This window comes from Malaya genurostris, chromosome 2, assembly GCF_030247185.1.
Source record: "Malaya genurostris strain Urasoe2022 chromosome 2, Malgen_1.1, whole genome shotgun sequence".
NCBI lineage: Eukaryota > Metazoa > Arthropoda > Insecta > Diptera > Culicidae > Malaya > Malaya genurostris.
Window position 1 is genome coordinate 277,999,760 of NC_080571.1, and position 21,568 is coordinate 278,021,327.

General features: G+C 34.1%; 1 protein-coding gene across 5 annotated transcripts in view; it reads right to left on the bottom strand.

Annotated features, from left to right (window-relative positions):
• LOC131430228 (GTPase-activating protein skywalker) overlaps nucleotides 1-21,568 on the bottom strand; it is a 184,636-nt gene that overhangs the window by 47,233 nt on the left and 115,835 nt on the right. For 2 of the 5 annotated variants that reach the window (XM_058595001.1, XM_058595003.1), the window contains exons 1-2: nucleotides 8,606-9,536; nucleotides 2,203-2,405 (exon numbers count right to left, since the gene is read on the bottom strand). In XM_058595001.1, coding sequence (XP_058450984.1) covers nucleotides 2,203-2,405; nucleotides 8,606-8,765 — 363 coding nt within the window. In that variant the 5' untranslated portion in view covers nucleotides 8,766-9,536. Of the gene's footprint in view, nucleotides 1-2,202; nucleotides 2,406-8,605; nucleotides 9,537-21,568 lie in introns of those variants that run through there. The other 3 variants (XM_058595000.1, XM_058595005.1, XM_058595002.1) reach the window with 3 other exon arrangements.

The window sequence follows — 21,568 nt, forward strand, 5'->3', positions numbered from 1 at the left end:
TTCTTTGGTATAAACTATCACCACCTTTTCAATTTGTTTTTTAGTTATGTCAAGTTAATATTGATTTAAATGTGGCAACGCTGCACACTATATAAAATTGAACAAATCACGCTGTGTGCTAGGCATCGTTTTGTATGACAGTTTAAAAATTTTCATACTCATTCCCCTATAATTTCGGAACCAGAAGTCGGATCTGGATGAAATTCCACAGAATCTGTTAAAACACTGAGAGCTTTAATTTGAATCATGATGTACTAGTATGTAGTCACAAAGTGGATTTATATGCCCACTAACTAACAAGGTCTAGTTGGCAGATAAATTGAGTGCGCATTTTCTCATAGATTTGCACATATTGCCTTGTAATTCCGGAACCGGCAGTCGAATTAAGACAAAAGTCAATAGCGATCTACGGGACCATAAGACCTTTGATTTGAATCTGAGTTTGTGAAAACCGATTCAGCCAACTCTGAGAAAATCGTGTGAGATTATTTGTCACATACACACACACACACATTTGCTCAGTTCGTCGAGCTGAGTCGAATGGTATATGACATTCGACCCTCCGGGCTTCGGTTCAAAAGTCGGTTTTCACAGTGATTGTATAGCCCTGCTATATGAGAAAGGCAAACAAACAGGTGATTTTTCATGAATTACATTTAATTTTCATTAGCACGAACGTGAACTTTTACTTTTCCTTTTCCACTCATTAGAGCATTAGGAGTTCGTATGGAATAGCTACTACATCTTTACAGTTCAGCATGAATCGCAAAGCAGACGTACTTTTACGTATTTTATCGCAATATTCAATCTGATATCAGGAAAAAATGTGTGGAATTAGTTCTGTTCATTTTAATCCAACGAAAAAAAGATTTAGAAGATGAATGAAACTGCAAAAACGCTAATTCGCAAATTTTCCAAAAAATGCTCCCAGAGACCCAGAAATCAAACCTGCAAACTTTTTTCAATTTATGTAATTGTATTTCACTACTGAACTAGTTTAGAGATGTGAGTATTATAATTTACCACATGTACACTGTTTTGAGGATATCACAAGCACCATTTACAACTATTCACATTTCATAGAATACCTCTACACTGAAGTCTGTTTTTACGCGGGGGAACGGTAGTGCACAAAAACGCGTTAAAAGTAATCGCGTAATTACGGAAATCCGAGTGAATTCGAAAAAACGCATAGAAGGAAACCCTACAAAAACGATCTCAATGTATTTCTATCATCCAATGTTTCGGCTTTTCCCAAAGACTTTTGTCAAGGAAACTAAAGTTTATCCTTTATAGTCAAAATGTCGATATCTGACGCTACGTTGTCAGGTCAATTTTGGAACTTGTAACACAAACTAGAAAATGTACCGTCAGACATTGAAATTTTGACTATGAATTATAGACTTTATTTGAAAAAGTATCAGTGTAGGAAAAAAACCAAAGGATAAGTATTTGTCCATCGGTCCTCCAACATTTTGATGTCCTTTGAATAAGGCCGTGTCAAGGTTTGTCAAGGCCTTCAAAATAGACTTAAATTTCTGCAACGGCCTCAGCATTCGACGAAAATTTCTTTCCCTGGAGAAACTTTTTTAGGTTTGGCAATAGATAATAGTCGTTGGAGGTCAGATCTGAAGAATACGGCGGACCAATCCGTACTGCAAATCATACAATTTCAGGACACAAAATTCGTCTTTTTCCATAGCTTGATGAGAGCTAGAACTCGTCTGACACGATCAGCTATTATTCACAAACACTATTGGATAGCTTGTCATGAAATTTGGTATAGGGCCATCTAGAGGCTTGTTCTCAACACGGTTCGAAACGTCTTTTCCGTGAGAGACCTGGGACTTTTCATTCCATGCAGTAATGTAGCGCCGACCGTTTTTGTCTGAAGGCGTAACTAAACTGTAGGCGGCAGCGGCGCACAGGTTTAGCGCTGGTGTTGAATAAGGTATTGGGGCGTCTGCGATTGTCGATGCGGCACGATGAAAATCAAAACATCATTGAATGATAATTCATTTTATTGTCGTCTTTATGACGTAAAGTCGTCAACAACTGTTTGTTACTTTTCATCGATACTTAACGTGCAGTAGATTAACGAAAGCTACATTAGTGAAACTTCTCTCTCATGGGTCTAATGAGAATCTCGTTACGATATAGTGTTTTGTGCTAATATATATCACAAACTTCTTGTACACTCACCTGATTCACCATATCCCAGTAGAACCCATCCAGCATGGTCTTGCCGACGTGGTGCTGACTGCAGAGGGCGGGCCATAGCTGCGACCGGATCGACGAATTAGTGGGCCAGGAATTTTCCCTGAGCACTAGTTTGGCTTCCCGTTTCTTACCCTGTTGTATGAGTGATTGCACTTCTTGAAATGTCTTTAGGTTTGGCTTTTTGCCTGGAAAGAAAAACACAAAACAAAATGACACGATGAAACGAAGGCGCCTAAATTGGGTTCATTTGTGGAGAGACACACTCATAATGGCTGGTCATCGAGATCTATATAAGGACATCTATACTGGCCGTCGTTATACACCCACGATAGCACGTTAATTTGTTAGATGATATCAGCCAAATGAACGAACTGAAATTGATGTTTCTTTGTCGAACGTTTGCTTTCGCTGGTTAAACCTGTGTAGTATTTCCTGATATCTATCGGTACGGGACGAAACATTTCATTACGAGCGACCATTGAATAAATGATATGTCAACAAATAACTGGGAAGTAGTAAACTAACTATCGCCAATGTTGGCGGCCGTAGTTCGATGCCCTTCCTTTCGAACTGTTTCGAACTGCACGCAAATGAAACTATTAATTTCAGGGTGTTTCGTGTTAGGTCAACTTTCCGGAATAATAGAGTACGAATCCGTGTGTGGGAGTTGAAGGCACTGGACTGCGCATTAGTCGAACATCTTCAGTTACTTAAAAATACATGGGTTGAATATTTTTATAAATCAATCGTTGCGTTAAAGCTAAAACGAATTAAAGCGTTTTTTGCTGGACAACACTCTGAAATTCAGATATGCAATTGTTTGGAGCCGAGTACCATGCTAAAATACCTCAATAATTGGAATGAGAAAATAGCCGATGACAACAGGTAAAACCAATTAGTTTCTACAATCGACTTCGTAAACCTTCACTATCGCTGATAGTGAATCTGATTGGCAAGGTTGTGGCTTAATTTGATAGCTCAACCACCTGCGAAGTGCTAACCGTGTCAAGAACTTTATCTTGTTTACTACTACGTCGGTGGAAGTGTGAAAGTGAATGACAAACACACTTGGAGGAATTTCACCAAAGTGTCTGTCAATCCCACTCAGGTAACCTTACACGAAGTAGCAATAAACACTAACATACGAAATTTTATTTCTCACGTTTTTCTAATTAGAACAGGACAGTTCCAAGGATATTGATAGTCACATGAAGGAACGGTTGAATTAAAGACTGTCGCAGAAAGTATGGACGCAACCAAAAATCGCTGCCATTTCGCAATGGTTCAGAATCTGTCAATTTTTATGGCTGCGTCCTGTTGCTTACACTCTTCTCTAACCATTTGTGCAGATGTTTATTCGTTTTAATTAGATTGTTTCGAAAAGCGTGGACTTTCAGCAGAACAACGTCGGTGCACAGAACGCGGACTGTCACTGAGAAAGATAGCAAAAATTGAAGGAGTAAGTGAGAAAGCCGTGCGAAATGCAATCAGGAAGTCCGATGAGGATAACATCTTTGAGGATAAACCGAAAACGGGTCGAAAAAAGGTCCTGCTAACCCTCAGTTGGATAAACGTATACTGTAGGCGTTCGAGCAAAAGAAGGAGGTTTCAGTTCGGGATATGGCCAAAAAGTAGGCACTTCGAAGTCAAATGTTCTTCGTGCTAAAGAACGTTTGAATCTTCGAACCTATAAGAAGCAGAAACAACCGAAACAAGAAGCATCGATCAGGCCGAGAGTTCGAAAGCTGTGCAGTACGATTCTTGCTGGAAATTTGAACTGCATAATCATGGACGACGAAACCTACGTGAAACTCGATCCTTGCCGGGACCACAATATTATACGGTGCGAGAAGGGCAAGTGTTAAACCAGTCCGAGACATCGATTGATTGTTGTCTTCTGGCCAAATCTTGTTTCTTGCCACTACTCGAAATCAACGGTAGAATGGTATACTACCAAAAATGTCACTTTCGTCCAAAAAGACATGAATCCACCAAATTGCCCACAACTTCGACCAATTGAGGAATTTTGGGCATTACCGAAGGCACATCTTAGGAAACATGTCTCGGCTGCCGAAACCATTCAACAGTTCGAAAAAGATTGGAAAAAAGTGTCAAAACTTGTCGCCAAGAAGTCTGTACGTAATTTAATGAGGAACGTTCGCAAGATGGTGCGCCAGCTAGTCTACAATGGCTAAGTAGCAAATGTTGAGAATAATATTCTGTTGTTGTAGTCTAATATTATCAGTATATCGAATAAAATTTGAATATTTAACACTTTTGAATTATTTACAGCGAAATCAAAGTGCATTTATACTTTCTGGGACAGTCTTTAAATTGATTTTCAACACATATTCGAATTCCAGTCATTTAGTTAAGTCTATGCTTCCAGAAACAGAGATCCTTGAAATAAAAGCACTTCGTTGTAAACTTTTTACACATATTTCGAGGTAGAATTTTTAAATCATATTAGCTGAACAGAAGGCTTGTAATTACAACAATTGTCACAATAACCGTAAATCAATATTTTCACAGCGCTTCTAGTGGTCGATTTCGGTGTTGTTATGGTAGCAGATAGGTTGGAGAAGAACTCTTCTTTCCGATGGAAAAGTTTTGTTGTAACTTTTTCATTTATGTCTACTGATAAGTCAGCTTCTTTGACTTTTTAACGGTACTAAACTATGCCAATTCCAATCGTTACAGTCTTTGACATGCCAAGATATAAAGGTTTACCATTTAATTACATCCGAACCCGGGCTCATATTCTATCTCGACCAAAAAAGTATCTAATTAGTTGAATAACGATGTGTCAAGATGGTCTTCTTGGCCGCCTGTCAGATAAAAATGTTTTTCCCACGCAGGCAACGACCCGTGAAGACATCCTCCGACAGGTATAATTAAAAGTTATTTAAACAGTTTCTGATTTGGCAAGTGTTTTGCAGCTGCGGACAAAAAACTCAAGTTTTTGTTACAATTGAGTTCAAGACAGCTTAACACAAAACCAAAACAAATCGTAAATAATGTTGAGGCTAGTAGTTTATATAACGAAATATGCTTGCTTGAAATGACATTAAGCTATTAAATCAGATAATATCTGTAGGTAACTTACAACAAGGGAGGACATGGTTAGTAATAATAAATCGCTTTCAGTCGCTTCAGTTTTTCAATATGAACAAAAATTCAGCTTTGCTCCTGCAAACTTAAAGGGCCAAAATAATTTGGTGAATCGACGTGTGATTGGCCGGCTCAATTGGTTCAAAAGTAATTTGTATAAGCTGAAAAAAAGAAGTGCTACGAAGGGATGAAATTCTTTAATGAAGAGTAATCCGCTGCATCATTGGGCCCAACAGAAGACTCTTCTCAATCCACTCAATGATGTGATAATGCATTTTAAGAAATATATTTTCATCAAGATGATGTCTGACACGAATTTTGACACAATTTCATTCAGATTGATTCGGTTAATTCACAAAAGTGCAATTCAGCACTTAAGTCGCATATTCGACAACATTCCCGAAACCAGAAGTATCAACAATAATACATTTGAACATGATCATTGTTAAGTTTATGAAAAAAATGGACGGATAGAAAAAAAAACTTTTTGTCGGGTACGTTACTCATACCATTATATCTCCTGATATTGATCAACAATCCAACATTAGTCTCGAAAGAACCTAAACTTGTTGAAATCGGAACAACGATCTTCGACAAAATTGAGCGTTGCATTTTGTCGGTTACGTCACTCATGCCATTATATTTCCGGAGCCGGCAGCCAAATGTTCTTTGAACTTGATGTACAACCCAAGACTGGTTTTCAATCGAGCCTAATCTTGTGAAAATAGGTTCATCCATCTCCGAGCGAAGAAATCGCGAGGAGAAGAAATTGTCGCTTGTCGATTACGTCACTTACACAATTATATTTTCGGAACTAGAAATGACAGCCAATTGATCTTCGAATTTGTTTCACAATCAGAAAGTAGCTTTCAAACAAACCTGAGTTTGTATTCGAGAAAACCTGACCGGAGAAAAAATGCATTTTGTCGGTTAAGTGATTTATGTCATTATAGTCCCGGAGCCGGCAGTGACAGTCAATTGATCTTCGAACTTGATTCACAACCTAAGAGTAGCTTTTAAACGAACCTAAGCTTGTTGAAATAGAGGCAGCCATCTCCGAGAAAATTACACCCTCAGAAATTTACCGATCTTGGGATTCTCCGGAGCTCCGATCAAGAGATGGTTTCTACACTAACTCTATTACCTTTCCACACTGAGGTCACTTTTTATGCGGGGGATACGTACCGCGTAAAAAAACACGTAATTTTGGAAATCAGCGTAAAAAACATCGCTGAACTAAAAAAAATTTGTTTCGATGCCAAATATCTCAGAAATGCATGAAACGTCCAGATCTGGTGTAATCTCAAAACAATGTTTTTAAAAAAAAACGACTTTAGGGCTTAGAGAATTAGAGACCACGTAACTTCGGAAATCCTCGTAGAAAAAAACCGCAAAATTGAGAAAAAAAATTTGATGATATCAAATGTCTTAGAAATGCAAGAAAAATCGGGATCTCGTGAAATTAAAAATAAATCTTTTTTTGAACGAAATCGAAAATTATCTTGGAGTCAGAGAGTTGACTTAAAACAAATTTCGGGATAGCACGTTTCATGCATTTCTAAGACAAAACAAGAAAACCGTGTAATTTCGGAAATTCGCGTGAAAAAACCGCATAACTTCGGAAATCCGTGTAAATAACGCATAAAAAACCACGTAAAAAAACCTCAGAATATAGACAATAGCGAGAGACCATTTCACTACTCCTATGAGCATTGGGTTTTATCCACAAGTTTTGAAAATTGGTATCGGTGATGTCTCTTGTCCAAAACGTTCCCTAAAAAATTCTACCCCAGCAGCCTTATAATCCAGACGGGGTGCCGTCCTACTACTCACAATGTTCTCAACTCGCACTCAAAGGGATACGTAAATCAAAATACGATCTAAGAAATGATGTGGGAAAAATTTGAAACTTTGAACTAAACGAGTCAGTGTGTAATTTTCGACGAATAAAATATCGAATATAAAGAATTCTGATCAGTTTTGCATAGTAAAACGAAACAATATCCCTCCCTTTTAACTGTAAATTTACAGCAAATTGCCTGAATAACTTTCGAAAACTACACACTTGGAAAAAATCGTGTAAAAATGTCGCATATTTCAATCATTCTTGTGAATTTCGATCACTTGTCGAAATTCGTTTTTCACGAATTGTGTGGTATGTAGATTTGCGACACATACAAAATTCTAATTAGTTCTCTCGGTAATCAAAGTTTATTCTTCGGGATTTTTTTTTTCAGAATCTGAATTTTTTTTCATATTTTCACAGTTCGTCTTCAATTCATCAGTGCATTAGCAGCTTAGGTTGAACTGTTAATACCACCTCGCGGATCAGCATAATCTGCTAATGTACTGATAGGTTCAAAACGAAACGTAAAAATAGGAAATAAATGATCATGTGCACTTTGCACAAACTGGTTACCCATGAGGTACCAAAACCCATGAATGACTAAAATTATTCGATTGTAAATTATTTCATTATAACTGAAACAATTCCAGATCAAATGTTTAAGAAAGGATCCAGTCTATTGGACAGGTTGTAAAACAAGTAATTGCATGGGGAAATTGTCGACTTGTTCCTCCCAGGTTTCGGTAATAATCTCAGCTATTCCAAAGTCAGATCAACTTCCTGGGGTTTTCAGGAAAAGATATCCGGACGAAAGAAAGAGGTTGGAGTCAACAATTTTTATGCAAGAGACGAATGACAGCGTTGTTGAATAAATTTGCTTAAAGAAACTTTGTTTTTGCACAGAATTTGATAGAAGCTTGAGGCTTCTTTCCTAAAACATCCAGAATCCAAGTTATTAGCATAAGCTACCGTAGATATAATGCTAATATATGAAACACACATATGCAAGTGTTTATTACGACAATAACTGCATTTTGAAAATGTTTCCAAGTGGCTTTATCATGATTCGTTAGATAGAAAGCGTTATGTTATAAGTACTAATAAGAATGACAAATTAATTCATTCATTCAAACTTTTTGTTTTCAACCCAATTTCCGAACAAAATCCATCAAACCAATTACAGACTCATTGCCAAATAGAGAAAAAAATAAATACAATACTAAGTAGCCAGTCACGTTTGCTCGTTCAAATTTATAAACCCTATTCACACATTTGCATGCGTCACATCACGAGTTGAGCTATTGTAGGTAGCCATCGACTTCCACGGTGGGTACAAAACCATGCGATCAACAACCCCTGTGTGTTCCATAGTTTTTTTTTGACAAGCACTAGCTGTCAAGTACTCTCAAACAGCTGTTGTTGTTTTACCTGATGCCAGCAGATGCAGATCGAAGCAAGTGCATTTGTGGAAGTCCGACGACTGCAGGTACTGCAACTCCAAGTATACATCGCAATCCGGATCGATGTAGACCGAGGCACGTTTACTGAGATTTTCGAGCGAAATACCTTCCGGTGTTTTGGCAACCATGATTTAATCGCTATCTGCGCGACACCGGTCAAAATCTACACACTCACTTGTTCACTAGTAGGTAAATATTTTGCTTCTGATTCTTTGCACCGAGTTTCTTTTGCGTTGTTACGTTACTGTTGAGCCAGCAATACACACAGTAGTAATTCACTCATCTCGTTTGCATCTAAAGATAGAACTTGATATTGAATCTGCACATCACTTTTTAATTCGCTTCACTCAACCGTTTCACTCCTTTCCCGACAAGGCCGATTTGGATTCTACTTTCAAAACAGATTCGATCACTGGTTTATTTTCGTTGCAATCAACACTGAATAATCTCACTGAAGAGCGTGTAGATTCCCAAAAAAAATCAACCACAAATCGGCTCCGAAGCAGTGACCTCGCAAAACGCAATACCACTCTTTGCGAACGTGATCGATGGCAGCAGATCTCTCTCGACGCGAATTGTGTTATGAAAACTGCATTATCTTTCATGGGATTGTGTAAACAACAGACGCTCAAATAATCAAGCTTCACAGGTCATACTCAACAGCAGCAGCAGCAGCACTGTTTGACGCGCGGCATCAACAAATTCACGCTCACGCACCTTCAGAAAGAAACGCGACCGGAGGCACCGGAGGAGGGAGGAATAAAAACTGAACGCGATCACCGAGTACCAACCGAGCTCACCTATTCGCTCCCAGTTTGTGTGGCACTGACAGTTGATGTGTAACAGAACGGAACTAGCAACACGTCTGCTCAATTTCGCCGGCTGATCTCAACTGACTACCGCAACTGCGACTGCGGGGTAGTGTTACTACAATAGTAGACCTGCCTGGGGGATTGTAGTGGAAGCGAGATCCAGCGAGACTAGCGGGTTAGCGGGGTGCGATAATTGGAAGATGATTTTCAATTGAAACCGGTCAAATCGAGAGTTCGCTGCCGGTTGCACTATCGAACGTAGGTTTCACCAATACCAAAGCAGCAGCAGCAGAATCGTCATCATCATCACCATCAGAATCAGTAGAAAGTACGGAGAAGACAACGAGATAGAGACACCAGAGAAGGTAAACAAACTAATCTTAAGAAGATGACCGAGCGTCTTATTTATGCGGTAGGCGTAGAGGTTATAGGTCGGTGCTATATCAGCGGAATGGGATGTTTACTGGAGGAAACTTTGCTTAATTTATTATTTTGAATAAAAAACTAAGGAAATACTCGCAGCTCACGGACACACCAAGCGATCGCGAATCAACCAGAGAGCTCATGAAAACAAACGGAGATAAGAGTACTTTTCCGTGAGGGTTAAAAGGGTTGATGTAGAGCCTGGACACTCACCGGATCTTGTGATATGGTTATGAATTCTGATACATTTTGTTCTAGATCAAAATAGTCGTCAAATGGTTAAACAAGTTAGCGCTCACAAGTTCCTATCTCATGTCGTGCTTTGATGATGACATTAGCCGTCGACTGGATACTTTCGCTATCTGAATTAGTAGCAGAATGAGAGGGTGCGAATTTGGTTGTGGCATGACAAAATAATCAAAAACACCTTCAAATATATTAACTACACATAGGTCTCTTTTTACGCGTTTTTTTTTTTTGTATAAATCGACTTTGGGACTCCACACTGAAAAAAAAAACGGAAAACGGGAAATAAAAAATTTTTGATGCCAAGTGCCTTAGAAATTTATGAAACATGCAGATCTGGTGTAATCTTTAAAAAAAAACTTTTTTTTTGTGAAAATCGACTTGAATTTGACACCGCGTAACTTCAGAAATCCGCGTAGACAAAAAAAACCGCATAATGGAAGAAATTTTGTTTGATGCCAAATATCTTAGAAATGCATGAAACGTCCTGATCTGGTGTAATCTGAATATTATTTTTTTAATTCGAACATTTTCTAAGTGTGAAAGAGTTGATTTAAAAAAAAAATCGGAATAACACTAGATCTCGATGTTTCATGCATTTCTAAGAAAAACAAGAAAACCGCGTTAAAAAAAGCATAATTTCGGAAATCCGCGTGTCGTGTATTTCACACCATTTTAGTGCTGGTCAATTTACTCATACAAGCGATGAAGTTGTTTTTTTTTTGACGTAGGACTACTATATATGGGTAAGAGTTCAAATACAGCAAACAAAATCATACAAATAGTGATCAAATTGAACATCTACAGTTTAACCGATGGTAGACTGATTTTTGAAATCATTTCCTTTACTACTTGGATATATTTCTACCTTTCGATTCTAAAACTTCTAAAACTAAATATTTAAGGAAATTTGTTATCAAATTTAAATCAATAACGAGCAATGTCTAATTTTCCCTGTTTTTCGAGCCATTATCATAGTTTTCCCTAACAGAGACGACTGTTTCGTATACACAAGTTCATAGGGATTCCAGTTTCGCAGTTTCCATAGGAATTCCGCTCTTGAATGTATGTGTTAGCATTCAAGGAAAACCAATTCACAAAACAAGAATCAGTGTCGAACCAACTTGCACTCTGTACGTCCATTAAAGGGCAGGTAGGGTATAACACTTTTGAAAAATCATTTATTATTTTCTTTATATTTTCTTATAGTAAAACATTTGAAGAATTTTCTGTGAAATTTTCAAGCCTGTTGGAACGAAACTCTGGAAGTTATGGACCTTTATCTATGGCTATCTCATTCTACGAAGAAGCAAGAGCCCGGCGCACAGGCCCAAGATTTCTACTTCGATTGACTTCAAAACTTGACAAAACATTCTTGAAATGTTTCGTTATAATAAATCATAAAAGAAAAAATCCGATTTTTTGAAAATGTTAGACCCTACAGGCTCCCTGGAGTAATAAATTGTTTCCATTGATTTTATAGACAAAAACCTTTAAACGCGTTTTTCTCGAAAGCAGGTTTTAAAAGTCCGTGTCCATGGTCATTCAAAAACTAATAAAAACCAATTTTTTCAAATTTTGCAAACACTTTCTACATATAAAAAACCAGACCCCAACGTTTTCCTTGTTCGTTGTTTGTTACTTTGGGGAGGTTTAACAGCTATAAAATGGCGGATTTTTTCGTGAAAAATCATAGTTTTCACTTTGAACAACCACCAAAAATTTAAAAAATTAATAAAAAAATCAAACAGAAACTTCTTTTCTAACTATGCTGCGTTCATGTGTTCACTTCTGATAAGTCTGCGCTGAGATACAGTGGACACCGCAAATCATGATTTTTAAGAAGCGTCCTCAAAAATATCTCTTCACCAACTTATTTCTCAATATTTTTCCACGAATGATGCTTTTTATCATGCAAACATTTGAATTTATTTTGTTGAACGATAATTCTGGAAAAAATTGCAAAAATGATTATTTTTTTCATCGTTTAGATCTACCACCCCTTAATGGCGTAGAAAAAGTTACTGGACACTTCAGCAATCTGACCATTTGAGGATTTGGTTTGTGCGCAGACGGGGAAAACGCAGAATGACCTCAATCATGGAGTGCTGGATGATCGTGATCAGCACCTTTCATCATAAACAGTAACAAACTGAATGGCCCTTTTCAGGGCATCTTAAAGAATTATGTTCAGGAAAAAATATATCTCCTATTTACAAATAAAATTGCATGAAACTCAAAAAAAACTGCTGCCTAAATATTCAAAACAAATTTTAGTAGCTATTTTGACACTAAACAATAGTTAGAACAACTTCAACAGGTCGAACAACCCCATAGGACTGTCTCCTGTAGTTTTGTTTACTAAGAGCCGGCTATAACTTTCCACAACGCACACTCATTTTAATCTATAACTAATGATCGATTTTTTTTCCTCATAGAAATTAACTTTTGCGCAGCTATTGAAACATTAAAACAAACTATTTAATGTGTAATCTCTAGGCGATCAAATTGTCGAAGCTATATATGCTGTTTTGGATCTTCACAGAGTGTCGGGAATACATGTGATGCAACGAGAATGGAAAAAATGCTAGTCTAAAGCTTCTGCCATTAAAAATTTGGACACAAATACTGATTTATCACGGAAACATGACAACGAAATAACAATGTTGAGTCATTTATTGCACTTTAAATGAGAAAAAAAGTGCAAACATTTCCCGATTTGTTTCTTAAACGTGTCTTCTTCGAATCATCAGTGCATTAGCATCAACATAAACCGCTAAACAGACGCAAAAAATTGCTTTTTGCAATTTACTCGTTAGATTAGGGTAGATTCAATAAATATGGATCTTTTCTTTGAAACACGGCCAGACGAATGAGAAATCGTACCGTGGGCAATGACAGTGAGGAATACTCGAAACGATGGATATTTGACTTTACTAGGAAAGTTTGCGCAGATTCTGTTCCTACGCAAAGCATTATTCGGCAATCTACTCCAAATAATGGTTCCATTGATAGCCCCATTGCAGTGATGGAATTTTCTAAAGCACTCTTGTCTTGTAACAATAATGCTCCTGGCTTGGACAAAATTAAATTCAACTTGGTGAAGAATCTGTCTGACCTCGCAAAAAGACACTTGATGGAATTGTTAAACAAGTTTCTTGAGCAAAATATTGTTCCACTTGACTGGAAGCAAGTGAAAGTTATCGCCATTCAAAAGTAATGGAAACCAGCTTCTAATCATATATACCCATTGCCGAAGTGCTTGTGGCGAAGGTTATCGGGATATTGATCATGATTGTGTCGGGATATTGGACATGCGTGGAGTATCATGATGTCAGATCTCAATAAATTCTTTGCGTACCCAAAGTAGACTTTCCAATATCCCAGTTCGAGACATTCTTGCTTGTCGTGAACTTCCATACATGAAACTTCATTATTATTTCATAAAGAAAATTATAGTTTCAATATAATAATTGATCCTTTTAAGACTTAGTTTTGACTCCAACTGCGTCCATTAGTTCATCCAACACCCACACGAACCGAAGGATACGGCCAGCATAGATATTTACCAACGCCATCTGGAAGACTCATGCAATATTCAATTCATCGACCACTACCGATCCACAGCTGAAAGCTGGATTTTTGAGAATCCGAGATGACATAGTCTAATGATATTATTCTAATTTTAAGTTAGTTAATTAAAATTAGAACATACCCTTGGCATTTAGAGCTTAAGCAGTGTGCCTGAAAATGTATTATATTATTGAATAAAAAAAATAGCTAAATTTGAATATAAATGATATAATGATACAAACAAATGTATAAAAATAACAGCTTATTTTATAATTTATAGCAGTTAATCGTTCAGTTCAATCATATTCTTGAGCAGATTTAATAATAAATGACGAATTAAATATTCAAATAATAAGAGGATATATTAGAATTATATTATGATAAGAATTCTATGTAAAAGTGACGATTAAAAAAACTCATGTAAACTGCCTTAAGAAATAAAAGTACTTATGAAAAAAAAAACCCGGACCTCTTAGCAATCCTTTCCTCTAGCTATTCGCAGAGAGTACTCACTAAAACTATCATCTTTCAATCTGCACTGAAAAAATTATCGAAAATACAGAAATTTTCTGTAGTAATTGAAACAGGAAGCAAACAAAAAGAAGCTGTCATTTTCAATTAGGCCCTAATCTAATGTTCATCGAGGAATGTCTAAATTGACGTTTTAGACAAAATAAAAAGGGTGAATAATGTCAGAGACATAACTGGATACTGTGCATACGAATAAAACTTCGCACTTCTAAATGTCTAAGATCGTTCTCATAAGTTGATATATTGTGTGAATTGTGCAAGGTTTCTTTTTGTCACTCCAAGAATTGTAACGCCGCAACTATTCTAAAGTATGAAGAATTCACGACACACTTATTTTATTACACAAATCAATAAAACTGGACGAAATAGAGTAAAAAATTGTTCGCATGCAGAAGTACAAACGGTACGAAATACAATTAATTCAGTAAATCGATTATTAAAGAACGTTTTGACCTGACGGCTCAACATGCATAGCGGTTTTTGTTCAATATAAATTGCTACGCATCAATGAGTCATAAACGAAACGTAAAATAAAATCATAAATTTGGGGGTAAAAAAATAAGTTTTTTTTCCTTCAAATGACTATTTTATTAGAGGTTTTTGTCGAACCGCGAGGTAGCGTTGGCAGTTCATCATACACTGCTAGTGCACTGATGAGTCGAAGACGAAACGTAAAACAAATGAGAATAGTAATGTACGCTTAGTACAAACCGATACCATTAAGATATCAGAAACTCTAAATGACAATTCTGATTTGGTTTTACTGAAATCTCGTACTTTTCTTCGAATACAACTCAACATATTTTGTATACTCTGTTGGCTAACCTGAGCGGCATTTTTGTTTCTTCTCTGGTGCATCCCCGAATCACCTTTCCACGCTTCTTCAACTTCTGTTTGTTTTTACAATTGACCAAAATTTAGGTTAGTTGGATCAATGTCCTTATCGAAGAAATCCATCCCGTTGACTTGATACCACTGTAGTATTCTCCGTTTTGACGGTTAGCTAAAACTTTACAGTTTCTTTGAGGGTTTTAATGTATGGAAGAATACGCTTTTTAGACTTTTTTGCCTGTATATTTGACAATGCATAGTCTTGTATGCCGAGAAAACCTAGGTATGTTATCCGCAGTTGCAAATACCTTGCCAGATGACAAGATTTCTTGCGAATTGCTCGATCAAAACGAATTTGAGCTGACTAAGGACATCAACTCAACCAATGACTATTTACAACTAAAAACCTGACTATAAACTTCCTTTACGTTTCCTCGCTCATGAGAATTTATCCTTCGTGTTTCGTAAGAACCTCATTGTATAACTTTTGGCCACTGATTGTATAACTTTTGGCCTCTAGATTGTATAAGTATTCTGATCACTAGATTTTGTCCCATTTTTGGTTTTTTACTGACCCGAAAAGAGTAAAATACTTCTCGCAGATGAATCATTCCAACAGTGCTTTGGTTGGAATTGAATTTCTAGCCGTTATCATAACACGACAACCCTGAATTGGTCCTTTAAATGCAGCACACGACTAACAGATTTTTTAACCTCTTGGTCGCAAAATTTTCGGCTCGCGACTTTCATTAAGCATAACTTCTTTGAAACAAAACGAGTGGTGACGAAATTTTCTGCACTTAAAAACAAAACATTACAAAACGAACTGCTGTCAAAACATTCCAGATCAGATTGCTATAAAAAACGATGTGTCCAGATATTAAATGATTCAATCTTTATATCTTGCATTGAAACCTACAACAGCTAGCCCTACAACCTCCATCACCGCTACCAAACTTTTGAACCGGTTAAAAGGCCAATTTTGTATCACATAGCTTGCAGTATCATTTGTAACAATTCCACGACCGAGAATGTAATTAGTCTGATCAAATAAAAAACTACCCACACCTATTGACATTGCTAATAGGCCGCTGTTGACATCAATTCGACGCGGGTCCAAGATAAGCGCAAAGTACAAAGGAACAGACACTTTAAAATAGCTCTTCTGTGCTGTTACTGCTGCTAAAATTAACATATCGTTTACACATGCTTAAAGTGTTGATTATTTTTTCCGGTGCTCCCATGCACACTTCTTACGCACGCGGACCACGATTGTTTTCCTTCGAGATAGGCGCGGAGCCAGATCTTTCTTGTTCTTCGCTATCATCACACTTACAACACAAAGCCCCCGACCATTCCAGACAGATTTGTAATCGCAATCGTGGCAGACAACCGATAGCACAGTATTTATTTTCATTGTGCTCTGTATCTTTCGCTCGGACCGAGACTAGGACTGTCCTTATGGGAAAGGTTTCCATAAAGGCCGCTCAGTAATAATCCATCGAAACGGTCATCAGAGGCAATAAAGAGAACGTCAATAGCAATCGAACTGAAAGGTTATTTTGCCTGGTGACAACGACTGGTTCCTATGTTAAATACCATAACGAATGATTTTCTCCGAAGTTAGAACTTCTCGTTGAACTTTTTTTTCTCCTTTGATTTAGATAATAAATTATTCAAAAAAATCAAACACCTGAAACTAATTCATTAAAAAAACACCTATCGTCGAGAAAGTAACTTTTTTTTCTTGGGAAAAATTATCAGTGGAATGTTATAAGCACCGAATCAACTCACTCTTACCCTGAGCAGCCAAGAAGGAGGTGAAAAAAACTGGCAAACTTGTTCCTAAAAAATATTTTCTATTTTTAAATACATTTATTCTAAAATGTTTTGTTTTGGTCGTCAAATGGTGAGATAACTAAGTCCTCACAAGTCCCTATCTCATGCCTCCCCGAGCGTCTATGATGACATTTGGTCAATAGAACGGCGTCGACTGGGTGCTATCGCCTTCTGCGTTAGTAGCAGAATGAGAGGGTGCGAAATGGCTTGTAGGTTGAAGCCCATCCTAAAGTGCAATGTTTATCATAGTATATTGTAACGCCCATCCTAAAGTGCAATGTTTATCATAGTATATTGTAACATATAATTCTGTCGTTTATTACATAATGTATTATTAGTATTATTTTTATTATAAGAGCGTAACTTACACTACGACATTACTGTTATATTATATCATAGCATATTGTTTCATATATTATCGTCCTACACTATTTTATGTTATTATGGTATTATACTGCATTGCATCATAGCATATTATATTATATAATTATATTATATTTTATTATATTATATTATATTGTATTCTACTATATTATGTTATATTGTATTGCATTATGTTGTATTATATTATATTATATTATATTATATTATATTATATTATATTATAGGGTTTATTATGAGTAGTATTACGTACCTCTGCGCAAAATATAAATTTGTTTTCCTTATAAGTTATCATTTTTAAAGTAATCTTTTAACTAACTATCAAGGTCGTCACAAGGTGAGCTTGGTCCTCACTGGTTCCTGTTTCATGCCTACACGTGTGTCTGTGGTGACAATTGGTCGATGGAATGCGTTGATGGCAGAATGAGAGGATGAGAAATGACATATAAATTCAAGTAATATAATATCATAGCATATCGCAACATATCATTTTATTCATTCTATTATTTATTATATAATTCATTGTACTATATTAGATTCGTTTTTTATTATTATTTTCATTATTATATTTACTGTTATTATTATTAATTTGTCATCAATAATAATAACATATATTATTTTTATAGATGTGGATATTATTATTGTTATTAGAAGAGAAATATTCTACTTCCTGCAGTATTGCGAAGATAGAAGAGCATAACTGACACTCTACACTAAATGTTATTTTATATATTGTTTTATGATATATTATATTATATTGTATGACATTGTATTATATTATATTAAATTAAAATATATTATATTATATTATGTTATATTGTATTATTTTGTAATCTATTATATCTTTTCATGTTATATTAATTTCATTACACTATGTTCCATTGTATTTTTCAATATAAAACATTTTGCACGGGGTCGTAAAGAGGAGGGAGCATCAGGGCATCGGACGAATTGACGACTGGACGAGGAATTGTGGATAGCCAGCCCAAGTCACTTGAAGGAAACTTGTTTCCTTCTGAAGGTTTGAAATGAGTCTGACGCGCCCTTCTCAAACAAACCATCAGGCGGGTTCAAGCATGTATAGCGAAATGCTTCATCCATGCACTGGATATTATGGTTGGAAGAGCATCTTTTATTCCCGCGGAATACGAGTAAGTAACTCTACTTACATATCCGCCCAACCCTTTTTGTTCGCTTTTCGGTAACAGCTATAGTAAGAAAGTGAATGGATGAGTCATATCGGGGCTACTGTAAGTCTACCCGCATCCACTGGCAAGTCCTTGAACTGATGGTGGCTTCACTTCACATCACATCACATCACATTTCTTCTAAAATGTTTTGTTTTGTCTTCGACTTATCAGGGCATTAGCTAATCAAATTGAGCTGCCATTGCCAATTTGCATTTCAACTGGAACCTCTTAGCAGACGCATAGTTTACGCTGCTTGAGTAATACTTTAAGAACTGGTATAGTTATAAAGCGCTATATCTTTTCTGATGGATCAGGCGTAAACAAGAGAAGGTTCGCTAGCGGGTTTTTTGGGATAGCTGTTACATGTTACCTGTTATCTGTTATCTGTTATCTGTTATCTGTTATCGGTTTTTGGTTTTGTTATTGTTATTGTTATTGTTATTGTTATTGTTATTGTTATTGTTATTGTTATTGTTATTGTTATTGTTATTGTTATTGTTATTGTTATTGTTATTGTTATTGTTTTTGTTTTTGTTTTTGTTTTTGTTTTTGTTTTTGTTTTTGTTTTTGTTTTTGTTTTTGTTTTTGTTTTTGTTTTTGTTTTTGTTTTTGTTTTTGTTTTTGTTTTTGTTTTTGTTTTTGTTTTTGTTTTTGTTTTTGTTTTTGTTTTTGTTTTTGTTTTTGTTTTTGTTTTTGTTTTTGTTTTTGTTTTTGTTTTTGTTTTTGTTTTTGTTTTTGTTTTTGTTTTTGTTTTTGTTTTTGTTTTTGTTTTTGTTTTTGTTTTTGTTTTTGTTTTTGTTTTTGTTTTTGTTTTTGTTTTTGTTTTTGTTTTTGTTTTTGTTTTTGTTTTTGTTTTTGTTTTTGTTTTTGTTTTTGTTTTTGTTTTTGTTTTTGTTTTTGTTTTTGTTTTTGTTTTTGTTTTTGTTTTTGTTTTTGTTTTTGTTTTTGTTTTTGTTTTTGTTTTTGTTTTTGTTTTTGTTTTTGTTTTTGTTTTTGTTTTTGTTTTTGTTTTTGTTTTTGTTTTTGTTTTTGTTTTTGTTTTTGTTTTTGTTTTTGTTTTTGTTTTTGTTTTTGTTTTTGTTTTTGTTTTTGTTTTTGTTTTTGTTTTTGTTTTTGTTTTTGTTTTTGTTTTTGTTTTTGTTTTTGTTTTTGTTTTTGTTTTTGTTTTTGTTTTTGTTTTTGTTTTTGTTTTTGTTTTTGTTTTTGTTTTTGTTTTTGTTTTTGTTTTTGTTTTTGTTTTTGTTTTTGTTTTTGTTTTTGTTTTTGTTTTTGTTTTTGTTTTTGTTTTTGTTTTTGTTTTTGTTTTTGTTTTTGTTTTTGTTTTTGTTTTTGTTTTTGTTTTTGTTTTTGTTTTTGTTTTTGTTTTTGTTTTTGTTTTTGTTTTTGTTTTTGTTTTTGTTTTTGTTTTTGTTTTTGTTTTTGTTTTTGTTTTTGTTTTTGTTTTTGTTTTTGTTTTTGTTTTTGTTTTTGTTTTTGTTTTTGTTTTTGTTTTTGTTTTTGTTTTTGTTTTTGTTTTTGTTTTTGTTTTTGTTTTTGTTTTTGTTTTTGTTTTTGTTTTTGTTTTTGTTTTTGTTTTTGTTTTTGTTTTTGTTTTTGTTTTTGTTTTTGTTTTTGTTTTTGTTTTTGTTTTTGTTTTTGTTTTTGTTTTTGTTTTTGTTTTTGTTTTTGTTTTTGTTTTTGTTTTTGTTTTTGTTTTTGTTTTTGTTTTTGTTTTTGTTTTTGTTTTTGTTTTTGTTTTTGTTTTTGTTTTTGTTTTTGTTTTTGTTTTTGTTTTTGTTTTTGTTTTTGTTTTTGTTTTTGTTTTTGTTTTTGTTTTTGTTTTTGTTTTTGTTTTTGTTTTTGTTTTTGTTTTTGTTTTTGTTTTTGTTTTTGTTTTTGTTTTTGTTTTTGTTTTTGTTTTTGTTTTTGTTTTTGTTTTTGTTTTTGTTTTTGTTTTTGTTTTTGTTTTTGTTTTTGTTTTTGTTTTTGTTTTTGTTTTTGTTTTTGTTTTTGTTTTTGTTTTTGTTTTTGTTTTTGTTTTTGTTTTTGTTTTTGTTTTTGTTTTTGTTTTTGTTTTTGTTTTTGTTTTTGTTTTTGTTTTTGTTTTTGTTTTTGTTTTTGTTTTTGTTTTTGTTTTTGTTTTTGTTTTTGTTTTTGTTTTTGTTTTTGTTTTTGTTTTTGTTTTTGTTTTTGTTTTTGTTTTTGTTTTTGTTTTTGTTTTTGTTTTTGTTTTTGTTTTTGTTTTTGTTTTTGTTTTTGTTTTTGTTTTTGTTTTTGTTTTTGTTTTTGTTTTTGTTTTTGTTTTTGTTTTTGTTTTTGTTTTTGTTTTTGTTTTTGTTTTTGTTTTTGTTTTTGTTTTTGTTTTTGTTTTTGTTTTTGTTTTTGTTTTTGTTTTTGTTTTTGTTTTTGTTTTTGTTTTTGTTTTTGTTTTTGTTTTTGTTTTTGTTTTTGTTTTTGTTTTTGTTTTTGTTTTTGTTTTTGTTTTTGTTTTTGTTTTTGTTTTTGTTTTTGTTTTTGTTTTTGTTTTTGTTTTTGTTTTTGTTTTTGTTTTTGTTTTTGTTTTTGTTTTTGTTTTTGTTTTTGTTTTTGTTTTTGTTTTTGTTTTTGTTTTTGTTTTTGTTTTTGTTTTTGTTTTTGTTTTTGTTTTTGTTTTTGTTTTTGTTTTTGTTTTTGTTTTTGTTTTTGTTTTTGTTTTTGTTTTTGTTTTTGTTTTTGTTTTTGTTTTTGTTTTTGTTTTTGTTTTTGTTTTTGTTTTTGTTTTTGTTTTTGTTTTTGTTTTTGTTTTTGTTTTTGTTTTTGTTTTTGTTTTTGTTTTTGTTTTTGTTTTTGTTTTTGTTTTTGTTTTTGTTTTTGTTTTTGTTTTTGTTTTTGTTTTTGTTTTTGTTTTTGTTTTTGTTTTTGTTTTTGTTTTTGTTTTTGTTTTTGTTTTTGTTTTTGTTTTTGTTTTTGTTTTTGTTTTTGTTTTTGTTTTTGTTTTTGTTTTTGTTTTTGTTTTTGTTTTTGTTTTTGTTTTTGTTTTTGTTTTTGTTTTTGTTTTTGTTTTTGTTTTTGTTTTTGTTTTTGTTTTTGTTTTTGTTTTTGTTTTTGTTTTTGTTTTTGTTTTTGTTTTTGTTTTTGTTTTTGTTT